The 16,701-nt window shown below is 34.0% G+C and overlaps 3 protein-coding genes across 3 annotated transcripts; 2 read left to right on the plus strand and 1 right to left on the minus strand.

The window, feature by feature from the left end:
- The first annotated feature begins 5,636 nt into the window (after window positions 1-5,636).
- Window positions 5,637-7,000, plus strand: LOC143602067 (capsanthin/capsorubin synthase, chromoplastic-like). The gene has a single exon (XM_077079309.1). The coding sequence runs from the start codon at window positions 5,774-5,776 to the stop codon at window positions 6,920-6,922; it is 1,149 nt and encodes a 382-aa protein (XP_076935424.1). The 5' UTR covers window positions 5,637-5,773; the 3' UTR covers window positions 6,923-7,000.
- A 1,055-nt stretch (window positions 7,001-8,055) lies between these two features.
- LOC143602068 (casparian strip membrane protein 1-like) lies at window positions 8,056-9,948 on the plus strand. The gene is made up of 3 exons (XM_077079310.1): window positions 8,056-8,483; window positions 8,564-8,687; window positions 9,733-9,948. The coding sequence occupies exons 1-3, from the start codon at window positions 8,194-8,196 to the stop codon at window positions 9,946-9,948; spliced, it is 630 nt and encodes a 209-aa protein (XP_076935425.1). The 5' UTR covers window positions 8,056-8,193.
- Window positions 9,949-14,705: 4,757 nt separating this feature from the next.
- LOC143602066 (uncharacterized) lies at window positions 14,706-15,975 on the minus strand. Its single transcript, XM_077079308.1, has 2 exons — window positions 15,327-15,975; window positions 14,706-14,752 (listed from the first exon to the last, which is right to left on the minus strand). The coding sequence occupies exons 1-2, from the start codon at window positions 15,973-15,975 to the stop codon at window positions 14,706-14,708; spliced, it is 696 nt and encodes a 231-aa protein (XP_076935423.1).
- Window positions 15,976-16,701: the final 726 nt, after the last annotated feature.

Here is a 16,701-nt window from a genome sequence, read left to right on the forward strand (position 1 = left end):
TCAAGATGCTAATAACCCATATTAGCTCAAACATGTTCTAAATCATGACACGAACTTACAAAACAATACATTTTGGCAACCCTAAGTACATATCCATATGGCTGCTAATAACAGTCCGGATGTGGTAACATCGATATATTTACGTATTTTATTTTCCATTATTAAGATACTAATAATGTATTCATCTTTTAATACATACAAAAGGTGACTAAAATAATTTTAGTGGTTTTTAAATATGTAGTAGTTCTCATTGAGCCCAACATTATGTATAAGTCTTAAAATATTGGTTTTAGTTATTTATTTGTATTGATAATCTTTATATCCACAAAGACAAGTGTTTCCAACATATGATATATTGATAATACAAAATCAAATTGCACAATGATCTTGGCTAGAAAATAGTTTAATATATTATAGAAATAGAGCTTTCTCTTTTTACAACATTATTTGGAAATGAGTTTAATAGACTTTCCTTAAATCTTGTCTATATGCAATCAATCTATTTTTTTTCCTCCTACAAAGTCATGCACTTGGCCATTAACAACTTCTCCATATTATTTTTGTTGATATTAACCTTGACATTTGTTAATGGACATTACAAAACAGACTACAACTGAAAAAAAAATACTTTCTTTTCAATTTGAGCGAAAGTTTCTTATCTGAAAGTGTTAGACCACAATGAATTATGTAAGTGCGATAATCAGTATTAGTACCTGAAATAACTTTTACTTCAACAAAACGTCTACCCAAATTAATTACTCGCAATCTAGTTCCATTACACAAACTACTTTTCTGATTCATATTCATTAGTAACATTATTGGCACACCGACTTTTAGAACCAATCTACGAGTCAAAATGATTTTGGTCTTTTTAATTTTATTTAGTATAATGTGTTTATGAAAGTTATAGTTCAAATTAAAATATGAAAAAATAATTTGTATGATCTTACTTAAAACCAAAAAACTGATTTTTATATGGACCACAACTAAATTTGTGAATTTTGTTGCTAAGTATGGAAACAATATAAATTGAATAAACCAAATATGAGTAAAAAATAATGGAGAAATAAGATTTAAATTTCCAGTATACATTAAATTGGTCAAATAACATATAAAATTGGTCAAATAAATTAATGGTATTTAATACAAAACATATTAACTTTCTAGTATAATCAAAAGTAATTATTTAAATTTCTAATATACATTAAATTTGTCATTTATACTAATTAAAAATTGATCAAATATAAAAGATGTAAATTTTTATAACATTGAATACTATTAAAAACTATAAAAGATTGTTGCAAAAGTCTTCAATTTCGGTTTTGTAAAACCATAAATAAATAAATGTAAATATTATTATAATTTTTTTCGTTTTTCTTGGAAATTCAGTAACTAAACAATATACTATTAATTTTTTATTTATCATAAAATTATTGTCAACACTTTAGCATCATTACCTTGTTTAACAATAAATTTCATTAGCTAATTATTTTTTTCAATTTTATACATTAATCTTGACATTTAGCCTAATTAAAAATTGGGCAACTATAAAAGATGGAAAATTTTTATTTTCTGTTTAGTTTATTAGTTTATTAGTTTACTTTTTAATTTTACCCGAATAATTTAGACAAATCGGTAACTCTTGACATTTATGTCTAATTAAAAAATTATTCAAATATCAAAAATGAAAAATTTAGTGAGATTGGAGACTATTAAAAACTACAAAAGAGTGACCAAAATTCGGTTCTTAAAAGCAAAAATAAATAAATGTATAAATGATTGGAATGTATCATTAAAACAAAAGATGATCAATAATTAGCATAAATAAGTAATTATAGTGAATATCTAAGATTTTTTAAATATAAATTTAAAATAAGTAATAAACAGCATATTAAATTGGTCAAATAAGTTAATGTGTATTTAATATAAAACTTATTAACTTTCAAGTATAATCGAAAGTAAATTATTTAAATTTTTAGTATACATTAAATTTGACATTTATGCTAATAAAAATTGGTCAAATATAAAAGATGGAAAATTTGTGGACATTAAAGACTATTAAAAACTACAAAAGATTGTTGCAAGAGAGGTCAATCTTGGTTTTTAAAAACAATAATAAATACATGTAAATATTATTATAAAAACTTTTCATTATTTTAGAAGTTTACTAACTAAACAATATAATATTTATTTTTATTAATTATCACGAAATTATTGTTAATATTTTAACTTCATTACCTTATTTAACAATAAATTTCATTAGATAATTCTTTTTTATCTTGACATTTATGCCTACTTAAAAATTGGTCAAATATAAAAGATGGAAAGTTTTTATTTTCTATTTAGTTTATTAGTTTATTTTTTAATTTGGCCTGAATAATTTAGACGAATCGGTAATTCTTGACATTTATGCTTAATTAAAAATTAGTCAAATGTAAAAGATGTAAAGTTTATTGAGATTGGAGAATATTAAAACTATAAAAATTGTTCAAATTCGGTTCTTAAAAACATAAATAAATCAATTTTTAAGATTGATTATATAAAAATCAATTAAATTACATGAATTGTGAAAAATACATAAATACATGAGATAATAAAAAATATATACATCCAATCTTGTACAAAAAGTAAGACATTTTTGCAGCAAATGCTTCATCCATGACATTAGATATTCTAGTTGGGAGCCATAAGCTGAAATGGTAAAATTAAATAAATGTTAAACAATATATTATTTGAACTAAAAGGAACTTTGGTCCGGGCTTTGAATATACCATTTTGTCTTGCAAAATCATTTCTATCGACCAATCTTCTCCGGGTTTTGAATTGTCCTTGAGACGCCATAGTTTCAAAATATACACCTTGAGGACACGGTTATTGTTTACCGCATCCAATTGGTTCAACATTGTGATGTTTGTTGGCTCCATCTTCCTGGTGGTGAAAAAAAACAAAACATTAATTTCTGAACAATAGCACTTTTAACCAAAAACTAAAAAACAAAATGAATGATATAAACAACAAAAATATAAACCTTAGAAACCAAGAAAATCGTTTTAGCTCAGTTTGGTGTGATAGTGTAAAAATTCTTGTGTGAAAGTGAAGTATTTATATATAGTTCATAATAAAGGATTGAATTTTGGAAGGAATAAATAAAGAAGGAATGTATATAGGGAATTAATTAAAAACATAAAATTAGGAAACTTCAATTACATTAAATCATTGACGAAAATTAGGAAATGAGGATTAAGGGATTTTCAAATTTTGAATTACTAAAATTTAATGTTATTAAAATATATTATAAATACAAAATAATTCAGTTCAAATATTTAATTCTAGACTATATTTAAACATATGGAATTAACTTTTTAATGTGAAAAAATAAGTTTCTAACCTTTTTATTTACATGAATGTAATTAATCATCAATTCAATAAATTAAATAATTACCGTATATCTTGAATGATTATCAATTACCATATATCTAACATATAAAATTATAATCAGTTATGATATATTTAAATTGTGAATCATGTGGTTGAAATTTATAAAAATAGTCAACATAATATAATTAATAAGCATTTAAATAATTAAGTAATTGAAATAAGTTGTGTAAAAATAACTAAGTAATTTCTTTTTTTATGTATTAACAATAACACAATTTTAGTATAATAAACATCAATTTAAAAATTGAGTCATTGATATAACATATGGTAATTAGTAATAATAATTATAAATTAACATATATTTCAAATTAGAATCAGTCTCATATATTAAAATCTTTGATTGACTAATTTTGAATTAGTCAATCGGTCAAAATCTGTATTTATAATAACCCTTAAGAATCCTTAATCAAAACCTTAATCAAATGATCAAATGATATATCATAATTTATTAAAATATAGAAATTCCGTAATTAAAGAATTTCTTAATCAAATAGAAAATTTATCCCAAATATACAGAAATTGATTACAGAAATTGATATTTCATAAATATAAAATTAAAAGCAATTATAGTAAAGTTAAATCCGTAATATCTGTATATTAGGTTGTTTTATATTGAATCCAATGGATGAAATATCAATTAATTATCTCAAATAAATTAAACCTGTAAGGAAGCCTGATGATTAAACTGACCGAAGGTAACGTTGATGGTGAGCACCTTCATCGATGGTGGACCGTGAATTTGACTATTAAATGAATTGAAGGTAGTGATAGGTGGAACAGGATGGAACCGTTAATGAGAATGGAGGCATGAAAGAGGAAAAAGATTTAGGTTTCTAGGTTATGTTATATTATAGTACACAGAATAATAAAAATAACATAAATAATAAAAATCATAATTAATTAATAAATAAATTGGTTAATCATTATTAAATTGGAGATTAATTTAAAGTTAAAGAGAATCATTAAAGAGAATTGATTGTATCTTATTTTAATTTAATTTTGATTAATATCCATGTTTCTATATAAAAATTTATATAATTTTGATTTATTTTATTTAAATGAAAATTAGAGAGGTGGTAGATATAAATAGAAAGTTAAGGAAACAACCAATAGGAAGAAGAGAAGTTGAGTTAAAGCCTATTGGTTTAATAGCATATATAGATTGTGTGTCGTTTTTCAAATTCTATATATAGCTAGTATAACTGTATTTATTTTGTGTAGTCATAGTTCATTTTTCTAATCGTTTATTCACGAAAATTAGTTCTATATATAGCTAGTATAACTAAATTCCGTTTTCTATAGTCATAGTTCACTTTTCTAATCGTCTATACATGCCTTATCGAGTCTAAATTTGAGCTCTACTCATTTAATTTACTAGAACTCAAGCTTGAGTACAACTTGTTTGGAGCCCTAATTCTATAGCTTGAGCTCGGTTCATAAACAGTTTCTTAAGATTGAACTCCACTCAAGCCACTCGCGTGTTATTATTTATTTTATATACATTTATCATATATAATTATTTTATTATAACGCATGTTAATTTGTTCGCTATAAATTTATATGTAATAATAATATAGTTTACATAGACTCACTTATACTTACAAGCCTACACAAGCTTAATAAATAAAACAGAACTCTAGCTCGAGCTTAAGTTCGTCTTAGCTTGGCTCCATGAACTGATATCGAGTACTCAAACCTTCACTAGTAGATGACACCCTTAACTGAAATATTATTTATTTATACATTATGTTTTCATGAAATAAGGATTAATAGTTTAAACTTTAAGAAAACCTAAAACTTAACAAACTAAAGTTATAAAAACTATAACCTAACAACCTGTCTTGAGACACTGACAAAACATAATTCCTCATTAAGGTTAAAAGAGCATCAGTTTCATAGTATTCAACAAAGATCCACTTTTGTCTTGTCTTCCTTATAAACATCACCTGTAAACTCTCTCTCTCTCTCTACAACACTTTCTCTCTCATCATTTTTGGAAGCTCTAACCACTCCATTAACACCCCTTACACTTTCACATAAACCTTATCATTATTATTCATCTTCTCCACCATTAACAACTTGTCCATTCATATTTCAAAAAACCAATAAACATATTAATCATAAACTCCATGTCAGCAAATATGGCAACTTTCTTGACTTGGTCCCAGAAAACAAATCAACACCAATCAAATTCGACATCGATTGGCTCGACCCGAAAGAGAAATCCCGAGTGGACGTCATAGTTATCGGGACTGGTCCTGCTGGCCTTTGCCTAGCAGAACGCGTGTCCCGATATGGGGTCCAGGTCTACTGTGTAGACCCGGACCCACTTTCCATGTGGCCAAATAATTACGGCGCATGGGTTGATGAGTTGTCAAGTCTAGGACTTGACTCTTGTTTTGATAAAACATGGCCTATGGCTTGTGTTCATGTTAATGATGATAAAACCAAGTTTCTTGATCGCGCTTACGGTAGGATTAACCGGAAGGTTTTGAAGATGGAGTTGATTAAAGGGTGTGTGAGAAATGGTGTTAAGTTTCATAAAGGGAAAGTTTGGAAGGTTAATCATCAAGAGTTTGAGTCTTTTGTGGTTTGTGATGATGGGAGTGAGTTAAAAGCAAGTTTGATAGTGGATGCAAGTGGTTTTGCTAGTTCTTTTGTGGAGTATAATAAGCCTAGAAACCATGGGTACCAAATTGCTCATGGGGTTTTAGTTGAAGTTGAACAACACCCTTTTGATTTAGACAAGATGTTGTTAATGGATTGGAGAGATTCCCACTTGGGAAACGAGCCCGATTTGCGGGCCCGCAATTTAAAAACCCCAACTTTTTTATACGTGATGCCTTTTGACTCGAATCTGGTGTTTCTTGAAGAGACGTCGCTGGTTAGCCGTCCGGTTTTATCTTACAAAGAGATTAAATCAAGAATGGCGGTGAGATTAAGACATATGGGGATTAGGGTAACAAAAGTTATCGAGAGTGAAAAGTGTTTGATCCCGATGGGTGGGCCACTGCCAGTGATTCCTCAGCCTGTGATGGGGATTGGTGGGACTGCTGGCCTGGCCCACCCATCGACTGGGTACATGGTAGCCAGGACACTGGCCCTGACTCCAGTACTGGCTCAGGTGATTGTCGAGTGTCTGGGCTCGACCAGGATGGTTAGAGGGCAACCGCTTTATCATAGGGTGTGGGACGGGTTGTGGCCCGTCGAAAGAAGGTTAACTAGAGAGTATCATACGTTTGGGATGGAGATGCTTTTGAAGCTTGATTTGAATGGGACGAGAAGCTTTTTTGATGCGTTTTTTGATTTGAATCCGGAATATCGGCACGGGTTTTTGTCATCAAGATTGTCACTTATGGAACTTGCTATGTTAAGCATGAACTTATTTGGGCATGCATCAAATACAACAAGGTTTGATATTGTTACAAAGTGTCCTGTTCCTTTAGTCAAGATGATAGGTAATCTAGTTGTGGAATCCATTTGATTTTGGACCAATTTTTATAAATGATTATTACAGATCTTTGTTATCTAACTTGTAATAAATAATATGAATTTGTTCTTCTGTGTTACAACTTTATTTTTTATTTTTATTATCATTATTATTTTATTTATTTATTTTTTTTGTTGACATTGATTCATCAGTTCCCCAAAAAGCTGAAATTTATCAATATTTTCATTATATATGTTAAAAAAATTTAGAAAATTTTGACACATTCCCTAAAAACTAGTCCTTGAGTTGTTTTGTCTCTAACGGGTCAAAAAATGAAAAGGTTAAAAGCTTCGTTAAAATAGAAAACGGGTCAAACAGGTTAACGGGCCAAAGAGGAAAAGTTTTAAAACATCATTAAATTCGAAAATGGGTCAAATAGGTTAAAGGGTAAAAGAGGAAAGTTTATAAAACTTTGCTAAAATAGAAAACGGGTAAAATAGGTGAACGGGTCAAAGGAAAAATGTAAAAGCTTTGCTAAGATAGAAAACGGGCGAAATAGGTTAACAGGCCAAAGCAAAAAAAAATTAAATCTTAGCTAAGATAGAAAACTGGTCAAATAGGTTAACAAGTCAGAGAAAATTGTTAAAAACTTTCCTAAAACAGAAAACGGGCCAACTGGTTAACGAGTCACAGTGGAAAGATTTAAAAACTTTTTTAGAAAACGGGCCAAATAGGTTAACAGGTCAAAGCAAAAAAATTTTAAATCTTAGCTAAGATAGAAAACAGGCCAAATAGGTTAACAAGTCAAACAGAAAAATGTTAAAAACTTTGCTAAACCAGAAAACAGGCCAAATAGGTTAACGGGTCAAAGTGGAAAGATTTTAAAACTTCGCTAAAGTAGAAAACGGGTCGAATACGTTAACAGTTAAATAGGTTAACAGGTCAAAGTTGACAAGTTTAGAAAAAAACTTCGCTAAAATAAAAAAAACGAGTCAAATAGATTATAAAATTTTCTAACATCCATCCAAAACAACAAATTTGTGACAATATGACAATATTAATCAATGGTTTAGTTACCAAATGGTTTAGTTATCAGTCAGTATGGACCGTATGTTTAATTCGGGTTTGTATAAGTATGTAACCGAAATTTAGCCAGTTATATAATTCATATATTTTCAGTTTTTCACAATGAATATGAAATACTGAAGTGGAGCAAGTTGCCAACAACTCCTTTGATATATTATTATGTAACAAATCCACAATATCTAATTCTCTATACATGCATAAATAGTAACACAACATAACTCACTTAGCCACAACTTTCAATGGATTCAAGTCATTCAACCAAAGAAAGTGGTGATATCCCGATCCGGATGACCGATTCCAAGTCATCTAAAGCGGTATCTCCTCCGGTACCCATCAAGAAAGCCACTAAACATCCGTTCGTGTCACGTTGGAAAAGATGCCTTGGTGTTTTTGACTTCATTTTAAGGATATGTGCCATTGCAGCCGCTTTAGCGGCTGCTACCGCTATGGCCACCACCAGCCAACAACTCCCATTTTTCACTCAGTTTTTTCAGTTCAAAGCCGACTACGATGACCTCCCCGCTTTCACGTAATCCCAGGGGTAGTTTGGTAATTTCACGTGCTGTTTTACGTTTTCTTGACGAAGATGTTTTTATCGTTGTTTTATAGGTTTTTCGTGATTGCGAATGCTATGGCGGGTGCTTACTTGGTGCTATCGTTACCTTTCTCGATCGTGTGCATTGTTCGTCCGCATATTATAGGAGCTAGGTTGATGCTCCTTATTTTCGACACTGTATGTCACGTTACATATTTCTTATACAGTATTGCTACATCGTTTGTCGAGGTTAAACCCCTTAGACCATCTCCAATGGTTGGTTTATCTTGGTTCAAAACAAAAACAAAGGTTTAAGGTTTGGTTTTTTCAAACCATCAAAAACCACCCATTATGGGTCCCAAACATCACATCTTTCACCCTATATATATATACCCATATTTATATTATATTTATTAAAATATTATACATATATACATATTTTTTATAATTATTTCAAAAATTATGTATTTTTTTGTCTATTTTTACATAACATCTAGTTTAAGGGTTAAATTTTTTAACGGCAAGATTTTTAAAACGGCTAGGTTTTTTTTAACGATTTTATTATCTATTTTACAACGCTTGATGGTTCATGGATTTACGTAACATTGAAGCTCATCATGTATTTCAAAATTATTTAATGGAACATTTGTGGACGGTTAATAATAATAATAATAATAATAATAATAATAATAATAATTCGTAGGTTTTATTATTAGGCAAAAGTCCCAAATTATCTCTTTCATTTTGTTAGAGTAATTGCCGTTTTAAATTATGTATTTTTTTTTGTTTATCTGCTTGTTATATTTTAGTTAATCTATTTTTTACTAAATTTTTATTATATTGCTATTTATTTAAATACAAATTAAAAAAACTATATATTTTATAGTATTGTGAAATTCTTATTTAAAATAAATGTAAAATTAAAATAAATGTAAAAGTAAGTGATGATGTGAAAATGTAAAGAGGGTTTGAGAAGGTGTATTGTTAGAGTAAAAAATGTGGTTTTTAAGAAGGCTAATGTGGCTGTGACGTGGCTGGTTTGAACCTAAAATTGTTGAAGATGGTCTTAGGGGGAGGGTTAGTACTCCTTGAGCATGTGGGCCATATTTGGACTATTGGTCCCATTCGGTCCCACATGCTCTCCCGCTATAATATCATAACCCCCCCCCCCTTTATATTTAACCAGATAGACAAACGATCAACATAAAAAAATATTGAGTAGTTTTATTTTTGTGAAACATAGATTGCAGTGGCATTGGTGACTGCTGGTGCGTCTGCGGCTACATCAATAGTTTACTTGGCACACAATGGCAACTCAGACGCGAACTGGGTGGCAATTTGTCGACAGTTTGATGACTTCTGCCAGCGTGTTAGTGGCGCTGTGGTGGCTTCCTTTATTACAGCTCTCATTTTCATTGTCTTGGTTGCGGTATCCGCAGTGGCTCTAAGGAGGAAGTGATTGTAACATTGTGTATGTGGTTACTTCTGTTAATGTTGTTTTATATCATGTTTTTTGTGATCTTGAATTGTAATGTTGGTTATGTAATTTATATCATCCTATGTATTTGTAGTAAGTAGTTTTTTTTTATGAATACATATTAAGGGAAGGTTCATTTACATTTTAGTCTTAACATTAGAACGTAGGAAATAATACCAATTTATAAAAAAATGAGAACGTAAGAAACAATACCAACTACAATACCAATATACATAAACAATGATTTGTAATAACAAAGAAAAAAACCTAAAAATTACAATAAAAGAATAAAATTAAAGAAGAAAATAATAACAACAAAATATAAATCAGCAAATACTTATAACGTCTCAAAATCGAAAATTAGCAAATACGAACAAAAAATAACAGAAAACACCTATAAAAATAAACCTAATAATAACAACAAATCGATTCTCATTGTTTTCATGTTAAAAATAAAATGTATTTGATCATGTTTCTATATTAATACATGTTTTATAAGGTTTAGATTATTAGTTACTGAATGCACTTTTAAGTTTAAGGAGTTGATATGAAATACAAAGTTTACTTACATTTAATAAAAAATCAAAAATAAATATAACTAGGGGTGTTCATTAAACCAAAATAATAGGTATTTAACTAGGGATGTTCATTAAACCATGACCGTTTAAAATCTACGTAATATTATATTCGGTTTTCGGTTATTTTTCAATCGATACCGAGTTTAGTAATCGATTTTAATACATTCAATTCGATTAAACCAAGGAACTCGAAAACCAAACTGAAAAACACCCTCCTTAGTTTTTGATCGGTTTTGAACACGGAAAAGTTTTGTTTTCGGTTTCGATTGAAAAATTCCAAATAGAGGAAATTGAAACCCAACCCATTTAACACCCTTATATTTACAGAAATTATAATGCCCGTTAATATTAAGGACCAAACACATTGCTTGGTGACACATAGTTATGACCAAATCCGTAATTTCTAAATATATATATTTTATTATAGCTCCATCATGTCGTATAGCTTATTAATGATATAGTAAATTGTGGTTTTCGTCCAAGTGGTTTGTCCAAATCTGTGATTTTAGTCAAATGGTTTCAAATTTGCGATTTTCGTCCTTGTGATTTCATTTCACCTGCAATTAAACTCGAATTCATTAACCCCGTTAAGTCTGGTCGTTAAACCCATTAGCGTACCCTTCACGTGAGGGGCAGTTTTGTTATGGTTTTTTTCCCGAATACACCCCAGCCCTCACGTGAGGGGGCTTGCGAATTACGACTAGGGTTATTTGGGGAGAAAAAGAAAAAAAATGCCCCTCGCGTGAGGGGCCGGTGATGGTTTTAACTACCAGACTTAACGGGGTTAATGAGTTTGGGTTTAATTGCAAGTGAAATGAAACCATATTGACGAAAAATCATAAATATGAAACTATTGGATTAAAACCGTAGATTTGGAAAAACAGCAGAGATGAAAGCCGCAGTTTACCCTTAATGATACTTTGTAGTTTTGTCTTTTCATCAGACAACTCGGATCTTATAATAGACACGTTAGGTTCTAAAAAGTCAGTTCAATTAATTCAAGAGGAACAAAATGACCATTTATAACTTGTGATGCCATGTCAACTATCACACTCAATGCGGGTATGGACCATATGGTGGTTTATCTTTCATAAATCTATTAACACAAGTCCTCAAAAATCGAGTCGATAATAAATGATGGATAAAACGCATATAAGACTTCTATTTTCGTAGGAACTTTTGTGGGGATACAATGATTTTATCATATTATACATCTAAGTGTTTTCAAGTGCATTAAGAAATTCTATGTGTATATTAGAATTAAAGTATTCACAATCCTCGCTTTGTTTATTCAATGTATCAGTATATATAGTTACAAGGTAATTTTGGTTAGGATTGTATCCATACCCATAGAATCAACTATTTTGAATACAATATAACAAGATAATATAATATCAATTAGTGATATCGTTTCTATATCTATTATACCCCCGCAGTCGAAGCGGTAGGAGACCGAATGCTTAGACTGGCCCGAAAGTCTTCAAAGAGAGCACGCGGTAGTCCTTTTGTGAAAATGTCAGCTACTTGATACCGTGAAGGAACATGAAGAACACGCACTTGTCCTCGTTGTACTTGCTCGCGAACAAAGTGAATGTCAAGCTCAATATGCTTGGTTCGTTGATGTTGAACCGGGTTCCCCGAAAGGTAGATAGCGCTTACGTTGTCACAATATACAAGAGTGGCACGTGAGAGAGGATTATGAAGTTCGAGAAGCAGGTTGCGGAGCCAACAAATTTCGGCCACTACGTTTGCAACGCCGCGATATTCAGCTTCCGCGCTTGAACGAGATACGGTGGACTGCCTCTTGGATGACCAAGAGATGAGGTTATCGCCAAAATAAACACAATACCCAGAAGTGGAGCGGCGGGTGTCTGGACACCCCGTCCAATCAGCATCCGTATACGCGAGAAGGGATAAAGAGGATGAAGGTCCTAGTGTAAGGCCAAAATCGGGCGTTCCCTGAATGTACCTAAGTATGCGCTTCAATGCATCCCAATGATTCGACCGTGGGGCATGCATGTACATGCACACTTGTTGTACCGCGTATGTGATATCAGGTCTTGTGAATGTTAAATATTGTAACGTGCCAGCGAGACTTCGATACAAAGTCGGATCAGTGAACATTGTGCCTGAGGTTGCACTTAGTTTACTTTGAGAACCGGTTTACAAGATTCCATTCCCGCACGCTTGAGTATATCTCGCGCATATATTTTTTGTGATAGAAACATGGTGTTAGCGGTTCTTTTAACTGAGATGCCCAAAAAGTAGCTTAAGGCTCCAAGGTCTTTCATGGCAAATTCGGTTTCAAGGCATTTCATGAGGCTCTGTCGCAATGTTGAAGAGGATGTTACCAAAAGTATGTCATCAACATATAGTAAAAGATAAGCGGTCTGATTGCCATTATGAAAGGTAAAAGAGAAGTGTCACACCGACTTTGTTTAAATCCCAAGGTGAGAACGTAATCGGTGAACCGTTGATACCACGCGCGAGGGGCTTGCTTGAGGCCGTAGAGAGACTTCTTAAGTGAGCATACATGATTCGGGAATTGTTTGTCTCGGAATCCCAATGGTTGATACATGTAAACAGTTTCGTTCAACTTGCCGTGTAAAAAGGCATTTTTCACGTCCAATTGATGAACCTGCCAAGATTTGGAAAGTGCTATTGATAAAACTGCCCGAATTGTGGCGGGTTTAACCTCGGGGCTGAACGTTTCTCCACAATCTATACCCACTTGTTGTAACTGACCATCACATATGAGTCGTGCCTTGTACCGTTCCAAACTAGCATCCGCTTGCAATTTGTGTTTAAACAACCACATGCTACGTATAATATTCATATGTGGTTGACGTGGAACTAATTCCCATGTCTCGTTTTTAATAAGAGCATTGTACTCGTTAGTCATAGCGTTCGACCATTCCGGTATTGATAAGGCATGTATGGGGTTCTTGGGAATAGGTATGATGGTTGAGGTGTGCAGATTTAGGAATGGGCCATAGGTTTTGAATGGGCCATAGGTTGGTTGTGGGAAGAGCTAGGTGATATGTGTGGAGAGTATGGGATGTGGTGAGAACTAGATGGTGTGGGAGGGGAGGATTGGCCAGAGGCATTGATAGGTGTAGTTTGAGTTGGGGTTGTTGAGTTGGGATGTGGATTAATATGGGGCCATAGTGAAGGGCGAGGTGGAGCCGATAGAAAGTCATATGAGGGAGAGGGATTAGATTTTGAGGCGAAGGGAAATATGGTCTCGTCAAAGATGACATGACGGGAGATTATAAGTTGGTGAGTTTTAAGGTTGAAGCATTTGTACCCTCGGTAATTGGCGGGATAGCCGAGAAAAACGCACGGTGTGGACCGGTTGTCAAGTTTGTTAATAGTAGTGGAGGGAGCTAAGGGATAACATATGCAAACCAAATACTCGTAGATGGTCATACCGAGGTGAACGGTGGTAAAGAATTTGAGTGGGGTTAGAAAAGTGTAAAAGTTTGCTAGGTAGGATGTTTAAGAGGTATGTGGCCATTTCAAGAGCATGGTGCCAATAGGTGGGAGGGAGGGAGGAATGGGCTAAAAGAGTACAAATAATGTTATTTATAGAGCGGAATTTTGCGTTCCGCTTTACCATTTTGTGATAGTGTGGGGGCAAGAGAGGCGAAATGTCATGCCATTCATATCACAAAATTGTTTAAACGAGTTGTTTATGTATTCGGTTCCGTTATCACATTGTATCGTTTTTTATTTTATGCTCAAATTGAGTTTCAATTAATTTGTAAAAGGTACAAGATATTGAATAAACTTGTGATTTTTTAGATATTGGGTAGGTCCACAAAAAATTTGTGTGGTCATCTAGAAATAATATACAGTACCGATGCCCGACAGTACTTAATATTGGAGAGGTCCATAAATCGCTATGGATCATGTCAAAAGGTAAACATGTAAAATTTCTAGAATCCACAAATGGTAGTCTAGTGCTTTTGCCCAAAACACATGAAGAACAAATAGTCTTATTAATAATATTGTAATCAATATCACAAGAACGTTTTAAACAATGCAATAAATTTTGGCCCGGGTGACCAAGACGGTTATGCCAAAGATCTTGTGAAACGGAAACAAAAAATAGAAGGTGGTTTGATCCCGGAGATTATTGATGGTAGGAGTGGATAGAGATCACCGCTGCTGTTGCACCGGAGGATAGGGGTCCGAGTCTTGTAATCCTTCACAAGAAAACCAAAGGGTCAAATTCAATTGAAATCCAATTATCGGTAACTAATCGACGAACCGAGATTAGATTTTTTTATCAATTTAGGTGCATAAAGGACATTGTTTAGTTTAAGGGGTGGAAGGGGTGAGGGTAGGGTTTGATTGCCGTAACCAGTTACCGGAATTGTCGTGCCATTACCAACAATAATATTATGAGACATGCTATTATTAAAAAAAGATTGGAAATTACCCGGGTTGTTTGTCATGTGCGAGGTTGCTCCGGTGTCCATGTAGTATGATGTCTCGGGGGGGGGGGGGGGTTTAGCGCCATAGTATAGAGAGCTTGCTCTATGTCGGTTGGAGCATAAGCCGCAAGATGGGCTTGACCCGGAGCATTAGGCCGTGGGCCTAGTAAGCTATTACCCATGGAATGTGTGTTATTAGACCTTTGAGTAGTTGGGTATGGACAAGGAGGGATGGCCCATTGTTGTTGTGGTCCGGCCCAAGGTGGGTAACCGGTATATCCATTGTAGTGTGGGAATGGATACCCGGCGGATTGAGCGGATCCCCTACCACGACCAAACCTACCTGGCCCCCTTCCTCGGTACTGTTGCGATCTTCCACGACCACGATAGCCACCACGAGATTCACTCCGATAGTCTGCCCGGTTTCGATCAGAGAGATGCTCACCACGGTACTCATTGCTTTGCCCGTTCGAAGGAGTTGATTTTGCAGTGGATGCATGAAGGGCCGTGTTGGCGACGGCGGCAGCCGCCGCGGCATATTGAGACTTTCTGTCTGCTTCATAGATCAGTTTGGAACGGGCTTCATAGAAAGTTGGTAACGGCTTAGAATTGGCTAACAAAGTTACAAACGACTCGAATTGTTCATTGAGTCCTGTTATTAATTGCATTACCAGTTTCGTGTCATCAACCGGAGCATCGACGTTGGCTAGTTGGTCAGCAAGGACCTTGAACTCTTGACAGTAGGCCGAGGCGTTGGGGAAGTTGTCAATTCGGGTGTTTGAAAGTTTGTTGTTAAGATGAATGGCCCGAACTATTTTGTTGTCTTGAAAGATATCTTCAAAAGCAGACCAAGCGGCGGCGGCGGTTGTGTTTTTCTTCATGATTGTATTAAGAAGGTCCATTGAGATTGTTCCATATATCCACTGAAGGACAACGGAGTCAATCTTCAGATGGTTTGGTGTCGGTCTTTTGTGTTGTTTTGGGATCGACATCTTTGAGAGTGGAGGAAGGAGTGATTGGTGTAGAGCATGCAGAAAGATGGTCAAAGACCTGATAAGCCTTACAGTGTATTTTAAATAACTCTGACCAAGTAGAATATTGAGCAGACTCCATCTCTAGTGTGACCGGGATGAAGTATTTGATGTTTGACACGGTTACGGCGGTGAAGAGGTAGGTCCCAGCAGAGCCCAGTTGGACCCGCAAGACTCACCTTGAAGAGGGACGTCTGCGCAGAAACCAACTAGACCCGCAGGACCCACCATGCTCAGAGACGTGACGTCCTTACGCGCAGTACGCAAGCTGTTCCCGCAGGAAATGCCTCCCAATGGTGAAGGACTCCGCCTGTTCCCGCAGCTTCGGATACAAGCCATCAGGGAAAGCCACCCGCGCAGCAAGGCTACACGCACAAGGCACTCAGCTCTCAATCACTCAGTGTCACCTGAAGGAATGAGCAAAGCCGGGAACAATCCCGCACAAAGGCGGGAGGGGGAATACTCCCGCCCAAATAAGCCAGTCCGTACGATACGGGAAGATCTTCTGTATTGTACCTGACGAGGTATGGGCAAAAGATCTGACTAAAAATACGACAGCTTATTGACAACAGTATGGCGAGCAGCATGCTCCTATACTGTATGTCACTATTAGCCGCTGCCTACTCACCAACTACTGCCATACCACGTGCGTAGCCGGCAGTTGGTGGAAAAGGAATAGTACACAGC

Source organism: Bidens hawaiensis, unplaced genomic scaffold (assembly GCF_021521415.1).
Source record: "Bidens hawaiensis isolate Kalapana, Puna unplaced genomic scaffold, B.hawaiensis_p1.1 tig00057864_1, whole genome shotgun sequence".
Lineage (NCBI taxonomy): Eukaryota > Viridiplantae > Streptophyta > Magnoliopsida > Asterales > Asteraceae > Bidens > Bidens hawaiensis.

Coding starts and splice junctions, on each gene's coding strand:
- LOC143602068 (XM_077079310.1), top strand. CDS start 8,194: ATGGATTCAAGTCATTCAACCAAAGAAAGTGGTGATATCCCGATCCGG. Junction 8,484..8,563: donor GATGACCTCCCCGCTTTCAC/GTAATCCCAGGG, acceptor GTTGTTTTATAG/GTTTTTCGTGATTGCGAATG. Junction 8,688..9,732: donor TGCTCCTTATTTTCGACACT/GTATGTCACGTT, acceptor TGTGAAACATAG/ATTGCAGTGGCATTGGTGAC.
- LOC143602067 (XM_077079309.1), top strand. CDS start 5,774: ATGTGGCCAAATAATTACGGCGCATGGGTTGATGAGTTGTCAAGTCTA.
- LOC143602066 (XM_077079308.1), bottom strand. CDS start 15,975: ATGTCGATCCCAAAACAACACAAAAGACCGACACCAAACCATCTGAAG. Junction 14,753..15,326: donor GTACCGAGGAAGGGGGCCAG/GTAGGTTTGGTC, acceptor TTTCTTGTGAAG/GATTACAAGACTCGGACCCC.